The following is a 26,539-nucleotide window of genomic DNA, read 5'->3' as shown; positions in this document are numbered from 1 at the left end:
TTAGAGCAATAACTACTACAGACAGAGGTTTTTAATATTTTGTCCATTTCCTATGCAATTGCCTCTCATTGTGCAAATGGATCAGCCTTGCTTCTCCTTTTGGCTTTCTCCATTAAGGGTGTTTTTCTGGGTAAAATCTTAGCATATGTCTGTGGTTGTATTTTTCAAAAAAGTGCTGGGAGGCTCTCTTTTGCAGCCAGTGTGCTTCAGGATATTGCTATTTACTCCTTGAAGCATTTGCTAATAAAGGGATAGACTCCAGGCTTTCTGTGACATGAGTGCCATTCAGGAAGCTGTACCCAAATAACCTTTAGACTAGTTCACTGTACATAGCTGCCATAAGAGACAACTCACTGTGGGATAGCTGCCCAAATATTTACCTGGCCTTTTGGGTAGGTTTCACACCCTATGCCAAAGTCAGTGCTATAATTACTACATAGATAGCAAGTTTGCAGAACAGATAATTTTAAATTAATTCAGGTACAAGCTGAAGAGCAGTCACCGCTTTACTGCACACTGTTCAGTGCAAGAACAAAAGCTGTCAAAAATTCCTTGCAGGGATTTGGTAAAATTAATGGAAACTACTAACTCCAAGGGTGTAAAGAATGCAGCTTATAGACTTAATTGCATACATATATACACTATTGTAGCAGTGGGACAGCGTATTGGATACAGCTCATCTGAACAAAACAGCCATGGGGATAATCTGCACAAGTGACACTTAGCTTGCTGTCAAGCCCTCCTTTGTTTTTGTTACTACCTCAGGGAGGACCTGAGCCCTCCCACTGCTTGGGAGCAATGATGAAATGAGGGAAAGGGACATTTGCTCAAAGAGCCCACTGGGAACAAAGTGGGAACATACAGTTTGTTGTCGAGCAGGACAGAGCTGGGGGTCAGTTCGATCACTACTCCTTCCAGCTTCATGATGACATGAGTGATCACAGTAGCATTTTCCACCATTGCACGCCTAATCTGGATGTTGAAGTCCTCATAGGAAGACTTGCAGTTGGATGCAAAGATGTAATTGCAGACCCCAGGGAAGTAAAAGATGTCCCCGTCAAAGGTCTTGAAGTGGAAGTTACCCCATGTGCTGCAAACACGGCCGTTGTGATAGGGGTTGCCAGCTGTGGATTCAAAATAAGCAATAAGAATTTTCTGTAGTTTTTTGTAATACCCTCCCTGTAGATGTTTTATCCCTCCTGCTTCTTTCACCAGCCTCTTTCCAAAAAGCTCATCTTTTTTCTGTTTTGTCAAGCTATTTCTTTGTCATTAATTTATTTCAGTTGCTTTTTGTGCTTAATCAGCTTTGCATAAGGATATAGGACCTAGGATTCAAAAGAGACCTCTAGGGTTGCTAGATCCAGTGCTCTAGTTCTGATGACTGCCCTATCCCATATATCCTTTCCTAAATGTATGGAGTCCTCAAGTTTCACCATAAAACCATATTAAAGCTAGTTTAAAACTAGCTGATACTTCTACTTGGGATGTCCACTTGTACCCACAACTTCTAAATGGCTGGAAGACTTTTGTCAACATCTTCCGAAACATATTCCTGTTCCATGTATGCCTGGTTGTTCTTGTGCCAAAATTACACTTCACCCTGAAGGGGTTCCACCTCCCTACTCCTCCCCCAGCCCATTATAGAAAGCTCTTCTTTCTTTTCAGTCTTCCTTTCCTTGCAAGGATACTCTCCAAAATCCTTGATTATCTTCCCCATCCCTTTCCACATTTATACTCAGCCTGCTTGAATTGTACCCTCTTCTCTGGATAAGGTGTCTCAACAGTTTTCAGCACACTAGTATTTTCCTCTCTTTACTGGAAATATATATAATACCAGGGAAAAACATGTACAATAGGTATACATGTTTAAACGTATATATTAAATTTTTTTCTTACAGCTGCATCATAGAGCAGTGAGTCAAAAGCACTGGATTCACATTTAGATTATCTGTGTTACCTGATTAATTAATTCTCTGTAAATTTTTTGGTTTATGATGCTAAAGGTTCTTACACAATTTATGGATTTTTTTTCAGTCACTCCATGTTCTTTGTCATTAACAAGGGCACAGATATCTGAGACATGACTTTTGCTTAACTTACCCTTTACTTTCAGTGCATTTTGAAAAGGTGGAATGATTGTCACTCCTTGGGATTCTAAAGCTGGTAGAAAATAAAAAGGAGAAAACATGGCCAGGTTTAATCTTTTCTGAAGTCCTAGAATATGGCTAGAGATTGCCTAGTCTTTTTCATGAATAATATTTCCTACTACTAGTTACACTCTAGTAGAAACTTTCCACAAGGTTTTATTGGTGGTTTTTACACAATGCTTTGTGTTCTGTCTTTCTATAAAATTCACTAACAGCTAAATTGCACAGACTGTAGTACTTTCTTCCACCATTTGTTCAAGACTCCCATCTGATGCTGGCCCTGATACTCTGAACTCAAAAGCAGCAATACGATCCTCAGAGCACTGTATTGTAATACTGATTACAACAGCTATTTTTAAATAACCTGTGGCACACATTTTGCAGGGCAGACTTAATGATCAATTATTTCAGCCTGTCATTACTAATACACCAGTCAGCTTTGGATCCTTCCACCCTTATTTTGCACTGTCCAGTTATGTGTCATGCAGGATCTTGTAATACTTAATTATTCTAATGTTTAAGGTAGTTACAGCTTTCTTATTCTCTTGTGAGTGATGCAGTCATCTTGACATAGTGTAAAAAAATGTGCCTTTTATTACCTACTATCAAGTACCTTCGTGATACGTATGTAAACACACACCTCTTCTGAAAATACACTTTTAGATATAAGTTTTGTACCTTTTGTGAAGTCAAAGATTAGATAACTGTATCATATCAGTAGAGCAGATCCACTGGGCCAGATCTCAGTGGAAATTCCCAAGCTTAGAGCAGTCAAAGATTGTCTGAAAACTGGATATATTTTACAGAGGGCTTCTCTTTTATCGTGTGTTGTATGCATGTAGCTAGGAATCAAAATACTCTCGTAATCTTACTGTTTATCACCTTTATTTGGAAAAAACCTTACAAAGAAATCAGCATAAAAATATCTACATTTTTGTCGCTGCAGGAGAGATGGAGAAACATAATCTGATTTTGTTGGTTGTTCACCACCCTGGGCTTGAACTGGATCAAGAAGAGTAGTAAAGGAAATGTGAATGTCTAATTTTCTTGAATCCCCTCATAATGTCTCAATTATATCTGTTTAAATGTGCAGCACTCAGTATATCAAAGATCAAAGATACGTTTATGTACAAGAGGCCAGAAATACATCAGGACCAATGCTACATGCAATGATGGTCAAACACCACTCCTTCAGCTTTTTCCTTTTTTAACTTTTTGAGTAATAAATTACTGCAGGGAAGCCAGCAAAAAACATACCTGTGGTGATTTGAGCAGGTCCTTGTTCTGTCACAGTATAACCCTGGATTCCCTTAGAAGCTTTTCAGCTTTTCTTAGGTTTTATGATCACTCTGTGCTTTAAGCATTAGTAAAACCTTTCTTTCTAGCTAGATGGCTTTCAAATAAGTCCCTTTTGTACATGAAGAATTCACTTTAGGGTTAGAGGACTGATCTTTGTCAAAGCCAAAGTTACTCTGTATTTTCTAGTTTCAAATATTCTTTGTAATAAGCCACAGAAGGAGAAGAAATGCAAAAGCCACACCACACAGAAGGAAATAGGTCTTTCCAATAGATACATTTGTGCCTGTTGATTTTGCCCCAAAGCAAAGAAACCATTTTTCATTCCATTCCAGTGCAGCATCAGAATTAGAATGTATGCATTATCTAGAGAGGCTTTCAATGCTGTTACTGTTTAGTGAGAGTTCATCAGAGGGCAGGCTGAGGTGAAGACTATTCTGGCCAGAGGAAAGTGCAAGGGGAGGTTCACCCCTGCTGCACCTCACAAGCGCAGGCTGTGGATAGGACCACTAAAGGGGCTAAGGCTGAAAGCAGAGCTGTGGGAACTCTGCAAGCCCCCTCCTGGGGAAAGAGCTGGGGTTAGAGGACGTGTGTCCCTTTTTAAGGTAGGAACCATTCAGTGCTTCTGGGCTCCTTCAGTGCCCAGCCTCAGAGAGTTTTCTCCTTCTCTCTCCATGAACTGTGTGACTCTGTCTCGTGCCACAAGCACTGAGCAGATCCCTGCTGCCATTGCATGTTTTGCTAATGCTACAGCTAGTCCTGTCATAGGCTATTCTTTGACACTACCACTTCTTAACATAAGTTACTGTGGAACTACCTAGGAGCAGAAAAAATACGAAATCATACAATAGGATCTGCACAAGAGATCAAAATGCATTTAAAACTAACATTGTTGTTACCTTAAACTCAAAGGGAAATTATCAGGTGAAAAAAGAATAAAAACAATAATTAAAGAGGTCTCCATCCATCTGTGACTATTAAGTGAATAGAATATTTATAGCAGTTCCATTTGTTTTCAGCCCATTGCAAACCAACCCTGTGTCCTAAGCTTTTATGCAACCTCATAAGCAAGAGTAAATTAATTTTTAAAACTTGTTGCCTGAAGATTTTAAAGAAAAATCCTCCCTTTCTTCAATACTTTACCATCACCTGACAAATAGAGTCTTTAATAATTCATGCAGACATACTCCTCCACTGATTTGTTCCTTTCTAGAGGTACCTTTGCACCTTTTGGTTTGTACATTTAGAAATGCTATACCACCTTAAAGTGGATATTAAAAGCTAAATGCAAATCTTGAGGCATTTTTGTAGACTTATAAGTTCAGAGAAAGTTCCACTCAATGCAGTGGATCTGTTCCAGATTTCGACTGGAGAAAAACAGGATGACAGTTTCAAAAGAGTTAATTTTCTCTTAGGAAAGAAAGTATTTTAAGCAGAAAATAAAATCTTGCATGATTGTAACAGGTTCATTAACTTCACAAAGCCAAGAAAAAAAAATGCTTCAAACTCCAAAGCAAGTTATAAATTCTTTAAAACAGTAAAAATGCCAAGCAAGTGAATCTTCCTACCTTTGATCTGTATGAAGACCAGGGCTAGTATTGATATCCATAGTGGTATTCGTGTCCCACCACCTTTACCCATCTTCTGGAGGTCCGGTAGAAACCACCGAACAACCTGCCTCTGAGGAAATACCTGTCTGCTCCCAACTCTTATATAGTGAGAGAGTAGAAGTTGGCTCAGCTCCCAGATTGTTTCACAAGGCTCTTAAAAGGTGGGGCTTCAGACATTTTCGTTTTCTTTTGCAGGTGCAGAGGTAAATAGAGGATGCTCTGACTTTCCCTCAGATATTTACACTCTAGGAGGAGTCTTCTTTCCACATTTTTTGATGAAATGTCATGAACTGAGCAAGAAGAATTTTTTCTTAGGCTTAGTCTTCTCAAATATTTTGTTTCTTGTGGGATAAATACAATTTAAGAGTCTTCTGAGCAGGAAGTTAGTTTGAGTGAATTGCTTCTTTTTTTTTTTTTTTTTTTTTTATTTAGGACAAGTGATGATAATTAGCTTCTCAAAAAACTCCAAAGAAATTCCACCTGATACAAATTTTTTTAAATGAGTTTGCACCTGCCTGTGTAGCTACTTTGCTTGTGAGAATGAAGAAATCAAATGCTATTTAAGGTCAGCAGTTATCCCACTGGCCAAGCACAACACAGGTGTACACAATGAGAACCCGTCTGTGTTGGCAAGTCAGTAATATGGCCTTTTCCTTGAGGGTCTCCTCTTCTCATATGGGCAATTTTAGGGTTATTTCATCTGTTTTCCTTCTAACGTGATTTCACCATTAAAAATTAGTTGGATTCTACCTATGATTAAAAAAAATCCATGTGATTTCTAGCCCTAGAGATACTAAAGGACAGATATGCAAGAATATTTTCTGGAATATTCCTTATCTTAGGAGCAATGAGGGAGTGAAGAATGCTTTTTGAGTATGTGAAAATAGTTATTTACAGCTATAGGACTTTGGTAAATTAACCTTTTATAGTGTTTTACCCTGGGCTGTAGAGGAACACAGTCTTTCACTTAGAGAGCAGATCCCATAATCCCACATGGGTTCAAACAGTACCTGCAAGGAAGAAGGTACTGATATAGCCTCCATATTCTTTGGAGTCATAACAATGTTCAAAATGGAATGAAGTTTAGCTGTTATGGAGGGATGTTAGACGTGCATTGAAAAGGTAGTGAAATACTAATTTAGATTGCCTAGGAATACTGTCCAATTTCCATCACTAGGTTAGTAAAACACCTACATGGGAATGGTCTAAGTGCTGTTGATAGTGCTCTGGGGCAAGAGAATAAGCTAAATGTCCATTTGAAATTCTCGAAATATTATTTTCTATTATGTTTTTTGAAAAATTATCACGGAGTCATAGAATTGTAGAATGGTTTGTGTTGGAAGGGACCTTCAAGATCACCCAGTTCCAACCCCCTGCCATGGACAGGGACGCCTTCCACTAGACCAGCTTGCTCAGAGCCCCATCAAACCTGGTCTTGGACACTTTCAGGGAATGGAGCATCCACAACTTCTCTGGGCAACGTGTTCCCACTCCTCACAGAAAGGAGTTTCTTCCTAATACCTAATAAAAATCTACTTTCTGTTAGATTTGAAGAAGTAACTTTAACACTAAGAGGGAAATAAAAGGCACAATTTTTACCTAAGCAGCAAACAAAAGCAATAAATATGCTGCTTGTCCTGAACATTTTAAGAGTACAACTATTTAAATAAAGGTGACATAACAAAATTGAATTGGAAGTTTTGAGGAAAAAAATTGTTCCGTTTCACTCATGAGTTATACCTTTGGCAACTTCATTGATGTGTAAGTCTGTAGAATTTACTTAGCACTACTTAACAAGGAAAAGAAGATGCCTACAAGATACTTGTACATACAGAAATAGATGCAGTGAAAATTTAAGGAAGTATCACTGTCTCTAATGGTTAGTATCAAAGTTCCAGGATGAAGATCCAGAAAAAATAAAAAAATAATGGATTTAAATGGTATGTAATTAAAGTAATGATAAAATAGTATGGTAAACTCATGTGGGTAACACACATAAGCTTATTAAGAGATTATGTTAGTGAGAAGAAATATATACTTTATGAATCATCGTATTACTTACCACTAAAAATCAATTAATATCAACAGTTGCTATGCTGTGGTTTCATATACATTTCCTGCATGTTCAGGGAAGCACTGTGATTTCTGAGACATCCCAGTCTGGTCATCCCAATTAGGCTGAAACTGGTTTACAGTTCAGTTTAACCCCTTTAATCGAGCTTTAAGGCACCATCAGAAGTGATTTCCTATATCTCTATTTTTGACTGAATTTTTCAAATCTCATATATGTCATAAATCAATTATCCTGACACTACTAGGTGGTTAATTCATCGATTATGACATATGACCTTTGCCATATTAAATTTCTTGCTTGGGCTATTCCTTCTCAGAAATTATTATAAAATGTATTAAAATGTGTGAGACTTGCAAAAATAATCTCAAATATTTATGATAAATTGATTTAGTAGCATTATTCATTATTCAAAGACACAATTCCTCTTCAAATTGTATTTCACCTTCATTCACTCAATAGACATACACAAGTGACACGGGAGAGTATATTTTAAAAATTAGTTGGGAGTAACATGTCTGATTTCTGTACCTCCTTATGATCAAATCCATATAATTGACTGCATAAATGGAAATATTAATATGTTAGAAGAATTTATTGATGTACCTACTTTTTTTTTAAAACAGAAAAGATAGAAGATTTTGCCATTGCATTTGATCTGAAAACCCTGTAATTTCTTTCTTTAGTTTCTCTTCCTTTTTCACAGGATCATATTCCTACTCTCTGCATCCGTGATATTAAATTGAGTGAAATATTTCAGCAAAAGAGTTGTTAGCATTTTCAGATCCATTCTTTTTAACCTTACATGATCAAATGCTACATGGTTGTGATGCTATTTACACATCTTACTAATGATTTCTGAATCCTTCTTCATAAACTAAAATGAGACCATGATATCTTCATAGATACCCACTGTAGAATGCAAATAAAATGTGATAGCAAACTTGGTTAACTTTTGGGTGCAATAATGACTGAAATCAGTGTCTCCATTTATAGTTAAAAAAGACAGAATGATGAACTCATACGGACATGCAAAACATTGTCTAGTCCACGTGGTGCTGTACCGGAGTAGGGAGTATTCATTTCAAGGGAAGGAGGAAAATGTGTAATTGACAGGAATTACAGCACTTCCTCTGTGTGAGGGCTAAAATGCAAGTTAACAAGGCACTGCCTGCTTGACTTTTCTCTGGCTGGTCATTTGGTCACTTCTGAAGCCATGTTTAAGCTCCAAAGTGATGCTGGGACACTTGGCACGGAATTCAGCTGAAGTACCATTCTCATTGTCCCTGAATTTTGACCTGTGCAAATTCAAATGCATTATTTTTATCTTAAAGCTTCTGTGGAAAAGGGAGGTAACTGATCAATTTCAGCTTAAATGTTGTTCATTAACATTATAGGTGTTCTCTTACTTATGTGAAGATGAACTACATTTCAATCAGCTGCAGTAAGTATTTCATAGTATGACACAATATAGTCTATCTAAAGTCAAGCTATAGTTAAAGACTAAAACAGGGATACAACTCCTTTTAGGTTCTTTTCTAGTCAAACACAGAGCCATTGATCCATTCCTTTATTTCCAAGTGCTTAGATAAAACTCATTAATTGAAAATCAAATCACATTATAACTGAAATTTTAAGCCATTTCATTAACATGAGTAGTTCTCCTTCTATCTTTTAGTGTGTGAATTGTAGAGGAGCAATACATAATGCTTTAACCTCCATTGCAATCTCTATGTTTTACTTCAAAACAAGTAATAGGTAACTTGATACTAAGATCTGTTACTGATCTGTTCATTTCAAAGTTTGAAGTGTCATTTAGAAGAACCCAAGCAAAGCATAACATTTTAAACCAGGAACTAGAGACTGACTAGCTGCAACATAAGAGGCTGGTTAATACTGATATGATTAGGAAGTAAAAGATACTGAGTATAATATCTCTCATATTATTTAACCGTTATCCTCTGGGAAGCAAATCCATCAGAGAGCAACTTAGAGTACTGTATTAAGACATTCTCCTTATAGAAAGCTAGTAAAGATCCTGTGCAGAGTTAGTAAATAAAAAACAGTGTGCACCCTGTACCACGAGAAGTATGAACATGGGGGCCAGAGTAGGGTTTCCATGTTGTCTGAACACGTCCGGGATTTCTCTGTGTGTAAAGGGGATAAACACTTAAGCCTCTTTACAGTTTGTAAACACAGACACCACAACCGTGCATGCCAATATTTGCAAATGGTATTATAGACTAAAAAATTGATGTACGCACACATACTGGAGGGCATATTTACATTGTGCAGTGGTGCGTGTTGCAGAGATCCCTCTGCAAGCAGCCGCCAAGGTAAATTCATAGTAGGAAATAATGTCACTGCATCAGTATGAAGTTGCACCTAAGAGAATTTGCTTTTCTCTGAGGCACTGACACTGCAGCATTGTGTTTGGGATCAGAGCTCTGCCTAGACCTATGCAATGCCATAGGACCATTGCAGCATTGTTCAAAGCCAGCTGAAAGCTGGGATCTGTTATGCAGTGCCTTTGTGACTCAAATCAAAAATCAGTCTTTACATGCAATTGGTGTCTGCAGGCTTAGAGAAATAAATGGTACAACTACTCAAAAAGTGGGTGAAATGAAGGGCAGTACCTATAAACTCTCAAACGAACCTGTTGATGATGCACAAGCCCAAAAAAATCTATGTTAATATACTCTGGTGAACACAATTCTGCTGAATGACAATTTGTTTGTTTGTTTGTTATAATATAAACTACAGACTTCGTATAAGTGGAGATAGATATGTATATATACTATTACCACTAGCAAGTTTTGTCAGAAGTTCTAAGACCCTGGAGTATATTGCCTATCTTAAATCAGTAGCAGATATTCTTATTCAAAAAAAAAAAAAAAAAAAAAGCATGGAGGATATAATTAAATGCATACAAGCAAGGACAAACATGGAAAAAGAAATAAAATCCTTTGGTCCATGTATTATTCAAGACTCAGAGAAATTAACTAAATTTATAGAAGTGGTATAAAAGTTAGCAGAGACCTCTTTAGTATTTCAGTTCAAATATTGCCATTCTCATTAATAATTTAAGATTCTGTTATGTCATCCTTCTTGAAGGGAGAGCATATTGCTTGGGGGATATCTGTGTATGTGTGTTCAATCTCTATTGTGAAGTAACTTTTACAAGTTACTTTTAAAAGAAGTCCTTTTCTGTATTCAGCATTGCAGTTCACAAACTTGGATAATGGTACAGCATAAAGACTTAAACTAATGGAAAATGTTGAACAAAATGCAGAGAGGTACAAATTGGCCATAATTAATTTCATTTGGAAATTTGGCTTAGATTTATAAACATTAAAGACTGCTATCCTTTCTATAAGACCTTATTCCAGTAGCAGGGATAAGAATCATAATCACTTTAGAAACAAACCTGATGCTCACCTTTGTAGTTATTAATATGAGGGTTCATTGTATTCATAGTTTTTTATCTATTGTTTTATTTTTATTTTAGTAAATTTTAAGGAGACCTTACTTTATTTTTATAAAGTATTATTAATTTTGCAATGTCAAAACACTAGGAGGTATTGATCGTAAGACCATCAGTGCAGTTTCATGAAATAGTTTTAAATTACACAGATGAAATGTTATGTTTCTCAGAGGGTTCTTGCTTTTTATAGACAGAGCTTAGATAATGAATGTTTTTTGTGTTCAATTATTTTTACCTATGTGTCCTAACACTTTGTTACTGTGTGTTATTCAATCCTCACTGAATACAGTCAGCAATTTCCTCAGTTACTTTTCTGTGGTGCCCATCACTGGAGTCACTGAGAAGTTCATCAATAGTGTATTGCTTTTGAAAATATGTTTTTAAGTACTTGGGATATATTATCTTTGTTTTACAAATTGCTAAATAAGGCATAGTAATTTTGGGGCAAACGGTCTAACACCCGTAGGATTAATTTTCAAAATACTGAACTTTATTTTGGTAGTCACATGTTTAGTATGCCATGTTCAAGTAGAACTGTGAAGGTCCTACAATTCTGCTGCTGAGATGTTGAAGTGTCCAGCACAGAATCTAGAAGAAAAAAATCATCAAGTGTGAAAATTCCAGTTTAAATAAATTTGCGCAGCATCAAAACTATTCAAAATAAGGGAGAATTTGAATCCATTTTGACGAGGTGACATCTGTGTGCCATTTTCACTCTAACGTGGCCAAATTTTCCAGCAGTGAGAGAGGACTGTGGACAACCATCACACTCGGAGCGTGCTCTCACTGAACCTCGAATCCGGGTTCAGCTGCCTGCAGCAGGTGCCTGATGTGCACACAGTCCAGTGGAGAGCAGCAGGATCCAATCAGAGCCTTGGGGTTGTGCAATCCTGTGCACGCACAAAGATAGCACGTTGTCACTTCTGATAGCCTGCACTCCCTGCTCACGTAAGTAACCCTTCCTCAGTGAGTCTGAGCAGGGACCGGAGAACTACTCATGAGAAATTCTCATGGGCTCTATGTTGTAAGTTATCACAGGCCGTGGGTTTTAGATATATTCTCTAAATATGCATCATGGAGGTGACTAATTGGTCTTGCAGGGTTTGCTAAGCTGAGCTGTCAGTCTCCTTATCATTTTGCAGTGCTGAAGTATGATATAAAACAAGAATGCTGTCAAACTTGAGCAGCTAGACTTGTACTGTATTGAACGTTCAACACGTCAGTGGGTGAATTGTCTGTTGACCTTTTTATAGTCAGTTTTCGGCTTTATTGATCTGAAAACTATGAAAATCCTTATCTGCTTTGGTCAGTGGCTGCAAATGGCTGAAAACTGGTGTTGTGTGTTCAAGTTTTGAAAATAAGAATTGTATGGACTGAACTTTCTTACCATGACCTGAAATGACTTGCAGAGTTAGGGATGAAAAGAAGATTATTCTGCTCTTTTCTGTTGCCATCATCAAGCAAATACTATCCATGGCAGTTTCACTGTCAGTCTTCAGTAGGAGACTGATGTTGTAAGCTGATAGCAATTATTGCAGATGATGTCTAATTTTGAGTGTACATCTTCTAACTCTTCACCTCCTTTGAGTGCTAACAATATTTCTGATGAAATGAAGGTAGAGTCTCAACTATTAGTAATAAATTGAACAGAGTGAATCACATGTAGATTTCAGATCTGAAGCTGATTTTTGTAATCTGCTGATTAGGAAAGTAAGAAGAGACTGTCTATAGTCACACTAGATGTGACATTCTGAGTGTGGTTACTTCTAATACATGCTTATGGGCTGATACCTTTCTACAAATGTGGAGTAGAAGAGCTATGATTCCTTTCATACAACACAATAAAGCACAGTTGTCTCTTTTTTATATTGCTCTTAATAATTTAGGAATGTTGTTAAAGTTTCTGGGCAGAATTTTGGATACTATAGATAGAAAACTGCACTGGATCAATTAAAATAGGCAGTAATGAACACATCAAATGCAGATCTGAACTGAGAAGCTTACAATCTCTATGCAGCGGATGCTGAAGAGATTTGAAGATTGTCCATTATTGAACTAATTATATGATCATGGAAATGGATACAAAAATTATTTCTGTAAAAAGATGACTCCTTTGGAAATTGAAGGTGAAGCAGGGTTTCTTATTGAAATTTATCTCAGATTAATATTGACACAAAGGGCTGTTTTCAATTATTAGCCTTATCAATGCAATAACATTTTTTGATAGAGAAAATATTGCCATGAAATTAGGAGACTTTTTTCCTGTCTTCACAAGAATAAACAAATAAATTACTCTCTACAATCTAAAGTTTGACATATGCTTCATAGCAGGTAGTGGGCTCTTAAGCCTTCTGAAACAAACAATCCAGAAGGCTGTTCATCTCCATTTTGTGTTTCTGTCCAACAAGAAGAGAAACAGGAAAAGTAAGTTTGCTTTTATGGTGTGGATCCTGCAGTTTTGGAACTCCTTTGTATGCTCATTTGTTCTCTCTGAATCATTCTTGCAAACAGGTGGGGAGCGCTTTCTTTTCTTGCAGATTTGGATTGAATTCAAGGCTCCAGGAAACCCAAGTCTCTTACGCTGGTGAATTTCAAAGCGGTTCAGCATGCCTCATCTGGGCTGCACAGAAGGAAACCTGCAAGTCCCATGCTTTGTCAATGGTATTCCAAACACTACATTTTTTGACTCAAAGGCTTAAAACTATCAGGTAATCACTTTTGTTGAATCAGAGTCCTATATATCCCAGACTGTGCTCTCATACATATTTTATCCTGTACTTTTTTCATGTAACTTACCAATTTACATTTAGGGCAAATCATTTAGGCAAACATCCCTTCTTGGCTCAGAGATTCCCGATGACAGAGAATTGCCTGCATCTGTTGAAAAGCTGTTTTCCTTGTTATATACTCAACATTGCTAAATGACAGTCTTCCTTTTCTCAGGAAAGAATCAAGGCGGGGAAAGCCTACACTGCATACATCAGAAGCTGAAGCATTTCCCAGCTGAACACTAAGTCAGTTTGCTGAAAGATTTATGTCAAAATGTGGTTAAAATCAGTTTGACAGCCTTATTTTTCATACGGAGTTGCAGTTCCCAGGAAATCAGTCCAGTTTTAGCCCACACAAGTGAAGGTGGATCAGATCAAGAGAAGATATTGACTGCATGTGAAAGAAGAGAGAGAAGCCTTTCACTGTGTTAGGAATGGTTTGAGTTGCATGTTGCCACATTGGAGCTATACAAGAGTCACTTCAGCCTGTTCTCTAGGCTCTGTGGTGTACTTCAACTTTGCTGTAACTGCTGCAGATTGAAAGGTTTAAATGATTTTTTTCTTTTATGACTTGTAGAACACAGTACTGAGCGCTTTGCGCACAGTATGGCTTGAAGCCCCATCAAGCTAGACCCTTGTTTGAACCAGCTCGTTGTGGGTCACATGAATTCATTACATTTACACTGACTAGGTTGGCTGAGGAAATACAACATGCAATGTTGTCATCAATAATGCGAAATCACTTTCCCTTCTAGCAGTTCCAAGCTGAATTGATAAGTATCACTAAGAGTTCATAATAAAATTTTGTACATTTTCCCTCATGTAACATTATAATATCCTAGATTCTTAAGTAGTAAGAGGTTCCATTGTATCTGACCTATAAAATCTTGATATTCAATTAAACTTTTTCCACTGAAGGACTCCTTTGCAGAAAATCACAAAACTTTCTATGCTGTTCTCAAAGCAAAGGCTTTTCTCTCAACTCTTATGAAGTAATGATTATCTCTGTGTTGTGCAATCCACTAAATTCAGTGGTCCTGGGAGATGATCCACCTTGATAAGCAATGTACTTTGGCAATGTACTTTTACAGAAGCTAGGGAACAATTCCTTGGGTTTAGAATTTATATTGTTTTAACTTCTAAACTGAGATAGGCAGGCTTGAGGTTTAGTTTCTTCCTCCTCCCCCCCCCTTTTTTTTTTGGTATGTGTGTGTTTTACGTAAAAATGGGTATGTCTTAGGGTCCCAGCTTAGAAATTTAAAAATCAGAGAAATTGAAGGGATGATGGTTTGTGCTGGTTCCCACATTGGTAAATAAACAGATAGGATAGAAATGCCTGAAAAAGCGGGTCAGAGCCAGAACTATACATGAATAAGTAAATAAATGGGTCTAAGGACACTTTCCCTGTATAAAGAGCAATGAGTTTTACGCTGTGCAGTTACAACATGTAAGATTAGCCAGGACAAATCCTATTAAAATCTTAAATACACAACAAGCCTAGCCACTGTCTAGGGCAGTGTATAACAAAGCTCAGTATTTAATAACAATGTCAGGTTAAGTGCTAAGAAAGGGTGGAGGCCAGGGCCATGGCACTGGTGAGGATTTTAAGTGCCCACAGTCTGTGCACAAGTTCAATAACTCCTGCCCTTGCCATTCCCTGAAAACAAGGTATTTAAAACTCAAAGCCACATTTCATAGTGTCAAAACAGTATTTGTTGAAACACTGAAAGTCAAAAACAATGCTTTTGTTGGCAGCCTTCTTGACATGTGCTTGTTCAAAGCAGGGAAGAAATGGTGTGACACAGTGTATTGGAGAAACAGCTCCAGACAGATCTCCCTTGCATTACTACTTCTCTTCATTCCAGTAACTGCAAAAAATAAAACTACTCACAATGAAAGTGCCACCACAATATGTCTTGGTGGGTGTGCAGAGAATCTTCTTGTCCCCCTCTCATGGGAATGTTGGGAGATTAAGGAGGAAAAATGGAAGGAATGGTAATTGTAGGTCATATGCTGTACAACGGTAATGCTGCATCTCAAATTCTGACCACAATCCCAAACCAGATTTACTTACAGTTCACTGTTTCTTGAAGACATTGCAACTCTGGTTAAGGTGAGCTAAAAAAGCTGGAAATGGCATTGAGAGGGGCTGGGCTGAGCAGGAAGTGTTAGGACAGACTGCTTCCTTCATGTGCTACAACCATCATCTGCAAGATCACTGAGCCTGAAGAGAAGGGTTATCCTCTACAGTGAATTTAAAGACTTACCCTCTCTATGTATTTAGAGAGTTTTGCAGCTATCCCAATTATTGGCAATTGGTTTTTTCATCCTCAACACCTAAAGTCTGTCTAGCATATCCTTGACTGCATTATTTGTGGATAGCCAGAGGTCTTTTCCTATTCTAGCAGGAAATGTAATCATAAGAACCACTGGTAGTTATAAACTGAAGTCTGTTTTGAAAATCTCTCTAATCAGGATGAAACTGCAGTAAAAATTCCTGGCAGCTGATATGACATGCATAAGGATGTGCAGCAATGCTCTGTAAGCATAAGACTTGTAAGCCTACCTCATGTGAAACAGGAAGTAAAAGGATGCTATTTTACAGACCTGCTAACTGGATATTATAGCAAACTGTATGCACTTTCCTGGCTGGCTTCTGGCATCTATTTCCCTCTGCAATTTCTGAATACTTGTTGCCCATCCAAGGTTGATACTGTCAAGAAGCAGTGTTACCAAAATCATGAATGAAACATTGAATGGCTTTATGTCCACAACAGATACATATTTATATGTTCATACAAAGAACTATAATTATTTGTGATATCAGTATAATATATAATAATAACTTGCGATATTAATTTAATAAACTATTAAGGTATAAAATTCCTATCTTAGTAATTTCCCATTCTCTTAGGTATTAGTGCAAAATCTGTGCTGTTTGAATATGTCAGTATTTTCTATTAGAGTGAAGAGCAGATTTTATCATGACAGTATTTTTAAACAAAATATTGAGCAAGTACACAGTCACAGAGATTGCCAAAAGGTTGTTCTGTTTAGTGCCAAAACACTAAATGAACAACTTCAAGTCAAGCATCATCGAAAACAAAGACTAGCTTGTTCAACCATTATCTAAGAGAACAAGAACTACAGCAAAGAATACAATTTTATAGTTGGTTTCCACCCAGAAGTGCATGCTTAATACTAAGCTGTGCTCTGCAGAGAGGTGTCTGAAAGAAAATTTCTCATATTAAGTAAGAACAAAGTAGAGAACTCTTACTTTATTTTATCTGAGATTAATTCGAAGCTTTCTACCTATAACCACACAGGTCCCAAATCTGGAATTCTTGTTCAGCCAAAATGTTTCCAATGAAGACCTGCAAGGTTAAATCCATTTGCTTCTGCAATGACTGCAAAAAACAAAATTGCAATTTCACCTGGAGAGGTCTCCTGGTTCATCTAATGTGGATAGAAGAGTAATTTATTCTTGGTGGGTATTGCTGTGTACTAAGGAGTTTAAATATACTGAGCTGAGCACCAGCCTGCACGTATGAGGAGCATGCCAGTTTACACAGGGCTTCTGCAGGTGTCAGACAGCACCTTTTCCATAATGGAAGAGACAAATATTACTGTATCTGTCACAGGTCCTTGGAAACAATCCTGAGTCTCAAGAGCTTTGCTCTTGGCTGACTAAACAGGGAGCAACATACCTGAAAGGGCATGTTCTTATTCAAAGCTATGGTGCAGCAACAGCAGGAAATAAGCAGAGCCCTCAGAAATTCATGTTGCCAATGCGCATGTCACAGGTTCTTTCCATAATTATATTCTCTAAGATAACATGTTTCAGCCAGGAAATTTAACTATATTTCGCACAAAAACACTCCAGTCAGGTCAAAACACAGATTCTGAAGTATATTCTGTCTTTATATGTAGTAGAACCTTCAATTGAATTAATGAAATATATTGACACTGTAGTCCCTGTAATTAATTATTGCACAAACTTCTGTGCAATTATCCTGTGGCTTGTGATTGTTTGCTCGGCTGTTTGAGACCATGGATACCTGCAAGTGCAACATCCTGTTGACAAAATCACACATTTTCACATCTTAGAAATGTAATACTTTATATTCTGAAAATACTAAGATGCTGTCCAAATCAAGGCTCGGTTCCAAGTCCCATTTCCCAGTTGTTAGGCAGGGATTTGGCTGATGACTCCTGACTATTTCTCCTAGCAGGGTACAGGGGGGGCAATAAGACTCTGCAGCTGAGGTAAGGCAGAGTATCCCTTTAGCTCCTTTTCTGTGCTGGAAAGTAGCAAAGTAAGGATTCAAAGAGCAAAGCTAATGTGAGAACGGAGTGAGGATTCTGAGGCAGTTTGGATGAAAGAGTCCTTTGGTGCACAGAGGAGGAAAGGGCCATTTTTCAACTTAGTAGAGTCAGAAAATAAGGGAGGAAGATTTTGACCCTTCTCATTATTAATCATAATTAATTGTTATGACATAAATTAATACATGCAAATATAAGTTAAAGCTGGATTCTGCATTTGCATGAACTTAATGACTGATGGTTGTGGTTAGAGGTACTTATTCTGACAATTGTTTGATCTGACAACAGCTTCTAGATCACTTGTTTGTATCTGCCATTTTTGGGAGTTGCAGAATGTTTGTCTACTTTTATTTCACAGAATCATGGAATCAATTAGATTGGAAAAGACCTCTGAGATCATCGAATCCAACCTACTTGTTCATATTTTTTGTCCATATTTGTTCAAGGTGACAGCTGGGAAGTTTCTTTGCTAGGTTTAGAAAGTAACACCTACCCTACTGTAGGAAAAAAATTGTGTTGCATTTTCAACATGATTGGTACATTGGGGAAATGATTGAAAGTGATGGTTTTCACACTGTGATGCTATTTTGGGATTATGTAGGATAGTCAGATATAATGCTATTTAAGAGGAAAACAGAATTAGCCAGTTCAAGATCAAAATGAAAGAGGAGGAGCACAGCAGAGATTTCCAAGTCAAAGGTTCCTGAAAGTGCTACACATCTCCACTCAATTAAGGACATGGATGCTGGAGTCCTTAGTGTTTCTCCTGTGTCTCTTGCTTTGTGTAGCAACAAGTAGTGCAAAGGATTGGAAAGACAGCTCTAATCACCCAAAGAAAAACTGCCTCAAGGTGCATCTGCAGATCTATTGCTGAAGGAGAAAAAAATCCCATCTGGGTCTCAATACAAAATGAATATGTAAACCTTAGACAAATTCTGTTTTCATATGAAAGCACAGAAAAGTATTGCTTTAAAAATTACATTTTTTAATATGAATGGTGGGATGAAAGTAGTTTTTTTTTCAGAACTCTTTAATATTTCTGATTTCATCTGCTGTTTGATTATCTAGATGAAGTAAAGAAGGCAGTGTCCTGGACCAGCTAATACTGGCTTTTTCTGCCAGGTCAGACCCTCTGGCTCCCCTGTGAAATTGTTTCCTGAGACATTTGCTGATCTCATTTAATATATCTTTTGATAACCAGACTTCCAGAGGTATCTGACCACTGCAGTAGTTCTTCAGCCATCCAGGCAAAAGACAGTAACCTTTGCAAAGCTGCTGCTGCCTCTGAAGCCATTACTGAATTTTTACAGAGCGACTTAGAGAAAATTCTGTTGCCAGTATTTAATTTGTTTTTATATTATGTAATAATGTAAGACTTAAAAATAAGATAAAGATATTTATAATGTGCATGAGTCCTTTGGGAAGACTGGAAAAGTCTCTTTAAAAGAAAAAAAAAACTAAGTCAAACTAGGATCTGAGGTAAAGTTCAGTTAAACTTGTGAGGTAGACCTGGTGGCGTAATTATTAGCCAGCTCAAATTTCAATAAATGAGCGTAAACCCACTGACTTTGATAAATGAACACAAAGCATTAGGTTTGCATGCAGCCTGTTCTGTAGAGAGGAATGCTCATTATATCAGTGTATAGACAATTTTTAAACCAGATATAATGCTTTAGGTGGGATGGGAATCCTTTTTTCCAAAATCAGTGCATGTGAACACCTAGCTATTAAAGATCCATATTTCTTGTAAATTTTGTCCCCAAATGGGATCACATTGGTCCTTTAAGTGAGGTTTCAGGACAGAGCTTGTGCTACACTTCAGTCTCACATTTAAACTCTCCAAATACTTAAGTTAAAGCAAGAATTCTAGCTGGGTATTTATTCTTTGTTATCTATCCATGATAATTTAATTTAAGCTAATGAGAAAAAGCATCTGTTATTTGAACACCCTTGACAGTCCTCTATCACTAGTCTAGTACAAATTCTCCCTAAACCCTTGAAAATTTGACATAAATTTAAATAAATACTTGCATCAAATGTCTCATAGGAAGCCATTGTTTGGATACACCTAACTGGAAAATTTCTGTTGTGTTACCAAAAATTAGTAGAGGTAAATACTTGGGTACTGTGAGTCAGCCCTCTTGTACTTACTTCCATGTAGCTCTCTTGATTTAATGAGTTGGCTTCATGATGACCTGTAAGACAGGAGCACACAGCCACTGGTGTTCCCTGGAAAAGAGATGTTAAACTGGGATTCTCTGCCCTCCACTGAGGCCACTCAGTTGTACACATGAACATTAACACCAAAACAATAACTTACATCTTCCAAAAGCCCGAAAAGGTTTGGATCTGGATCACATTGTTTTCTCTTACCTCTGATTACAAACTGGGCTTTGCCTGTTCCACATTTGTAGCAGGCAAAATCTGTTATTTTACAATACATGGCTCAGACCTTATATTAGTAAAAATGAAATGTTGGGAACTTAGGGAAGATGGGCCAGTACGGGAACAATGACCTAAGAAAAATGAAGGTGTTGGATGACCTGAAGCCAGTCTTGAGAAGGTGACTGTGGAAGGTGGTATGAAGTCATGAACATATAAAGAGAAGCTGAACTGATGTCCTTATATGTATTTGTAAGTGCAAATGTCTTCACCTCAGAACAAGCCTCTACTCTACTACGTGTGTAACTATGGGGCAAAATATTTCCAGAGTGGACTGCAACAAAAGAACAAATCGACAGACAGCAAAACGGGCACAGGTAATATTGTATAGGAAAAAAGCAGAAAGAGTGGAAGCAGGATATAGTACAACATACACAGAGTGCAACTCTTTGAGTAAATATTAGCAAAGACTTACTGCAGATATTCATCCAGGTCAAGGAAAGTGGATACGTGTGTGAAATCAGCTGATCTGCTCAGCCACTACTCACCTGTTCTCTTGGAGGCATTCCATGGACCGAAAGGACCAAGTGCAAGACTGAAATGCGAAAACACCCTGCCACAGCCCGTTCTGCTGGGCTCACAGCATTGCACAAGGCGATCATAAAAGGAGAACTTCATGAAACTGTGTGCAAGATGGAAATACCCTGCAGGAAAAATATCTGCCCCCTCTAACATTTACCTTCAAGATGTTACAGTTAAGGCTGGGATTAGGTCAAGGAGGGAAATTAGCTGCATTTTATACCTCTGTACCCTCTAGTTATTTCTGTTCAGTCAGTCACCCACAGCTAATGTTCCTCCTTCTTTTATCTTTGTTATGACAGACCCGAGCTATCCAAGATGTACCATTTGTAGGAACAGCTCTCTAGGGCATGAGGAGGTCCATGAGAACCTCCTTCAAGATGCATCCACTGTGTGGTGATGCTGATGTCAGAGGCTTTCAGTCACTGCTTACAGTGACAGACACTATATATTCGGATCAAAGCCCATCTGTCTAGTGAACTGGAAGGTCCTAGCTTAATTAAAGCACCTGAGTTGCATTTAGGGGATGCAGGGTAACTAAAGCCTGCAGACTTTAGCAGAAACTAAGAGGGTTTAACTCTTGTTTAAGGCTTTGGAGGCCTTCGGTTTAGGTAATCCTAAATTTCTTAGCTAATGGTGAGGATTATGGGAGAACTGGGAAGGAGGATGACGGACGTGGTGTTTATATATTGCTACTTCAGCAGTCATGGCAACAGAAAGCAGTGTTCAGAGCAGAAAATGGTCTTGACAATGAGCCTTTTACATTTTTTCAACGATGCTCTTTAGAGCAGTGCCACAGAGATCACCAGGAAGGAAGAAGCGACTCGTTTGGAAGGAGCAAGAATAAAGAGAAGAACATGGTAGTAATGAGAAAGGCTGGAAACTAGCTGGTTTTATATTGGAGTGGGAAAGGAGATGTTCACCAGTAACCAGCCAGCTCTGATTATATCTTTTGATGGTAAAGACTAATTATGAGAGTGGCTCATAAAGAAAAAGCTCATCTCCCTCTGTATACAGAGATACAGTCCAAGGTCACCTTTAAGTGTATGGGATCTTTGTTCTTCTCAGTGGCTTTCTGAAATATTGTATCAGTTCTAGGATAAAATAAGGATCCTTTTTCCATGTCAGCTTGGGTCTTTATTTTGCTATTAGTCCTGTGTCTATTCAGATGGGTGATAGATCAAACATAGCTCCCTGGGAAGAAGTTGAGATGGTTTACTCCTTTGGAATCTGCAGCAATCCCCAAGTAATGCTGCCAGAAACAAAAAGGTGCTAGACATTAGCAGATATAACACTCTCCAGTTTAATTATGTCCAAAGTACCTCTAATTTCATAGTTGCACTTCCCAGAGTTAGAGTCTTATAGCCAGTAGCTCCTCCTAAAATTCAGGTCCAATGCCCAAAGCTATTGGATAAAGCAGTTTTACCTCCCCAAGGATGCAGGACTATGTTGTATTTCTATGTTTGCTGTGCAGAGGAGCAGAAGAAACATGTCAGCCCATTACCTGATACAGCATCCAGTGACAAGTTCCTGCTGTCCTGGAGGTTGTGGAGTTCACCCATAACAGCTCCTCATCTGGGCAAACCTTGGATTTTATGTGTGCACCTAGTGAAGAGGGAAAGCTGCATCACTAGTAATGAGAAGGAAGAAAACAGAAAAAAAAAATCTTGAAGCATTTAGGCCCTTCACTGAGTAATTGGTTTTGTTAATGTGCTAAAATATCTCTAAAAAGATAGAAGTTTTGCTGCCTCACAGACATTGTTTCAACTGATTTTGGGGGATAAATTGGTTGTTTGGCCATTTGCATGTTAGAATTGCAGCCAAAACCAGAACAGATATGAAACCAGAGCAGCACGGACACCTCATAGATAATTATAATGGGATGAGGTATAGAGGAAAAAAGTGTCAACTAATTCTCAGAAACTGGTAAACCATTTTTTAACATCTAATAAAACAAAAGCAAACTCATTACTCTTCCCTGTGACACATTAATGTGTGAGCTTATATTCTCTAACTGGCCAATAAAAATATTACCAGTGTGTGGAAAATTAAAGAGTAGTACTTCCCTTTAAAAAGAACATAGAAACAATATTAAAAAAACAGAATACACATATATGAAACCCATAAATATTCCAATAAAGGGCTTGAGATAGGTATATGTATATCAGAAGAAATCAAACAAGAAGCTCTTAAAATAGGGGACTTATAAGAAGGAGGAGAAAAAAATTGTCCGGCATTAGCTGAGAAAATATCAAGCAGAAAATTGCCGGGTTTAAAATAAAATAGAAAATAATATTTTTTTAAGGAAAATGCACACTGAGGAAGAAAAAAGGGTAAAAAGAGCAGTAATATAGTTTAATTTGAAATAAATTCCTTTGGAAACAAGCCTAATGGAGGTGGTTTGTGAAAGACATTATTTTCATGCAAACATGAAGTAAAGAAATACTAAAAGCAAATATATAAAATAATGTTCAGGAGTAAAGATGATAGTTACAGTTATGATTCTTTTTCCTTTACAGACTTTCAAAATCCCTCATTCCTCCAATTCTTTGACCTGATTAATTTTTAAGTGCATAGCTGTTCGAGGTTTGATTGGGTTTTTAAATATTCAATGCTATTATAATTTAGTGCAAGTACATGCCAGCACTATGAATGCCCACTGCTGGTAGCTCTGACTGTAGTACTGTGTAACAATAAAATTGGACTTTATCGCCCACTTGGAACTCGAATTCTCAACCTGCTGCTCATTTCATGTGCCTTGTAAGAGCCAAATTCTTTGGCTTTGCTTTTGAATATGAACACACGTTGCTCAAGGAAGCTTTTAGTTTGAGAGCATCTCTTAAAGTCCACTTTATAGGTTCAAAAGAATTAATATACTCAGCCAAGACCAACAAGAATTTCCCTCCCTATCAGTGGAACATACTATTCCTGCACTTGCCTATGAATAAAAATACTTACTTCCTTTCAGTCAGGAAACCTCACAATTCTCTGTCTGAGCTGAACCCTGAACGATGAACCTCAAAGGAACCTGAACTCTCCCAGTGACTGGAACATCCTGATGTAATGATTCAACACAGTCTTGGCTTCCATGACAGCTTAATAAGGTAGGTGCTATAGGTAATTTTTCAGGTATGATAAAAAAATCTGCACTCTTTTGTTCACCTCTGTGGCACTTTCCCTTTTATCCACTTTAAAGTAGGAACCACTGCTGCAAGAAAATTCATACAGTGAGTGAAAAATCACTTTTCCACCAGATATGTAGCAAAGATATGTAAGGGGTGTCAAATCAATTTTCAGTATATTCTCCTCCCTGACCTTTTAGACATTTATGAAAATGAGAATGGAAAAAAATAAGTAATTTTTCCTGGGGTTTTTGATTTTCATTTCCTTTGGAGCTGTGTTTTTTGAAAGTGCATTCACATTAGCTTACAAAGCCATTTTTATCTTTAAAACTGTTTCAGATGAGAAATCTTTTAATTGTGGTATAATACTAATTTAATTGTGGTTCCGTACTAAACCTAAAAAAAAGTAAGAGAAGAAGAATTTTTGCTCTGCATTTATTTTATGTATTTTGATCTTGTCTCTGTCCTGCTGATGATATTACTCTGAAAGCTGTGGTAAAATGCCGGGTGAGAAAGAAGCTTAGCTCTTTGAAATTATTGTGTCCAAATTTGTGTTACACCCTCTGCGATCTGATAACGACAAATCTAACATGTAAATCTTTGCAGAGACATATACATTCAGGTAATCCATTTATTTGCAGACTTGAGCAAATATTGACAGAAGCAACTTCATACCTGTGGGTAATGACCCACCACAGTGATGACAGATCACAGACCTAACTAGAGCCTGTGCATGAAAACCCTGCATGTACAGAGTTTGGCTCCATTTCCCCTGCAGTATAATGTGTTTTCTTCTTTTGCATTAAAATTGATCAAGACAAAGGAATGACACTGATCTTTTTGGGTCAGCTGCTTTTTTTTGCTACAGAATGGTGTAACCTCATGTGGAGTTTTGCTACCTATTCCAGTCAGATTCTAGGTGGGCTGAATGATGTTCTGGGGGTGCTTCTCTCTGCTCTCAATAGAGGAGGACCATGAAACTCACTGCTGGATTTAAGACACCCAGTGAGTGCATTTCACACTGAGTTTTTCACCTCCTTGGATTCTATTTTAGCTAGGAGCTACAGGCTAGGTGTGAGAAGTTTTGTTAGATCAGTGAGCCAGCATGTGAATACCTACCTGAAAACTGCTTTTTGGAGAATAACCCATCCAGTTTTGTAGATGTAGATATTATGTGATGCAGTAATATTTTAATGACATTACTATCAATAGCAATGGTCTGAAGATATTAGTAATGTAAATCTTTTGGGTAATGGCCTTAAGAACAGACCTAAGTATAAAACTCTTAGGTTTAATAGATTACTTTTCTGCTGATAGTAGTTTGGATACTTGCAGGTTCCTAAATTGCTTATAATATCATCCTGCTTTCAATCTGACTTTTCATTCTAGAGCTCTATTCCCAAAAAAGCTGTTGAGTCTGAGATAGACCATATCATTATGGTTTAACAGAAGAAAAGAAAGGGAAACTCTTTGTTATTTTTAGAAGAGAAACTGCCTCCTACAAGTTCACCAAGCACTCCTCCCTCAGTACATCTTGCGTGCCTGCTTGATGAGGAACCCCAGGCTTTAGTGTATCTGACTCTCCAAAGAGTGTATTTTGTAGGTGTGATGCCAACGTGCAGCTGTGCACACCTAAGAGCAAGGGCCTTCTTGATTTACTCCAATCTATACAAGGCTGCTACTGGAAGAACTAGTCAGGAATATTATGCCAGGATAAATTTGCTAAAATGATCTTTCAAGTGACCAGTCAGCTTCCAAAACAGAAACACCTCTCCACCTCTATCTCTTCACTCCAAGAAGAAGCTTTCCATCTACTCACTTGGAAGGTTCACTTTTGGCCTACAAAGGATCTTAATGTGAAAACTAGCAAGCAAAGACATTGCAGGCTGATTTTCTCCCCCTTTTTTTTAAATTTTCCCTTTTTTGTAATCCAGATTTTGGTCAAACTTTTCCTCCAGGTGCTTAATACCTTTACCTTTTCCTTTTCCTTTTAAAATAGGGAAGGTATGCGTGGTTTTAATACATCTCTAATTTTATATTCCATAGCTTGCTGAAACAAAGTTAAAATTATAACTTTCATGATGACAGTGAATCAATTTTTCTATCTTGTGTAGGGTGGATATGAAGGCTAATGTCCTCCCAATGCCATTGACTCAGGGTTGCTAAAGGAAGTCTTGTGAAGCAAAGTCTTCTCTTATCACTTGGCATTTCTGACTTGCTAATCTGATTTCAAAGAAAAATTGTTTATAGGAGTTCCTGGTTCAAATCCTCCTCCTTGCTAAAGTTGATGTCAAAGCATGTGCAACAGTAACTGGATAAGCAAGTCAAGCTTGTTGAGTTCAGATCCAGAAATGCTAACAATTTACTGATTTAGCAGCTCTCAGATCCCAGTTAATAACCAGAGAAATGGGAACCCATTCAAACTTATTGGCTCAGACAATCTGACCTTTTCCTGTACTGGTGCTGAAATCCAACTCTGGGAGATGTCCCAGATCTACAAATCTCTGGGTCAGTTATTATATTTGTTTGATGTCCCTGGCTACATGAACAAATAAACAAACAGCTTGCATTTTCCCTCCCTTCAAACCCTCCCTTTACTTCCCATTGCTACTTACATGATTTTACTACCCACCCTGAGTCTCTTGTAGCATAGTCTGACCAAGCAGGTGCTATGGGCAATGAGGAATGCAGCTCAGGCTACTTTTTGTGTGCCCATTCAGCCCCTTCCTGATAGCAAGTAGGGGAGTATCAGCAGTG

General features: G+C 37.7%; 1 protein-coding gene across 1 annotated transcript in view; it reads right to left on the bottom strand.

Moving 5' to 3' along the window:
• Positions 1-5,084, bottom strand: part of MUC5AC (mucin 5AC, oligomeric mucus/gel-forming) — a 45,768-nt gene extending 40,684 nt beyond the window's left edge. The window contains 4 exon segments of the mRNA XM_031055818.1: positions 863-1,124; positions 2,101-2,160; positions 3,078-3,149; positions 5,012-5,084. Coding sequence (XP_030911678.1) covers positions 863-1,124; positions 2,101-2,160; positions 3,078-3,149; positions 5,012-5,084 — 467 coding nt within the window.
• Between the last annotated feature and the right edge of the window lie 21,455 nt (positions 5,085-26,539).

This window comes from Geospiza fortis, unplaced genomic scaffold (assembly GCF_000277835.1).
Source record: "Geospiza fortis unplaced genomic scaffold, GeoFor_1.0 scaffold66, whole genome shotgun sequence".
Lineage (NCBI taxonomy): Eukaryota > Metazoa > Chordata > Aves > Passeriformes > Thraupidae > Geospiza > Geospiza fortis.
Note: the sequence above shows the minus strand (reverse complement) of the source record. Positions and strands in the feature narration are given on the sequence as shown.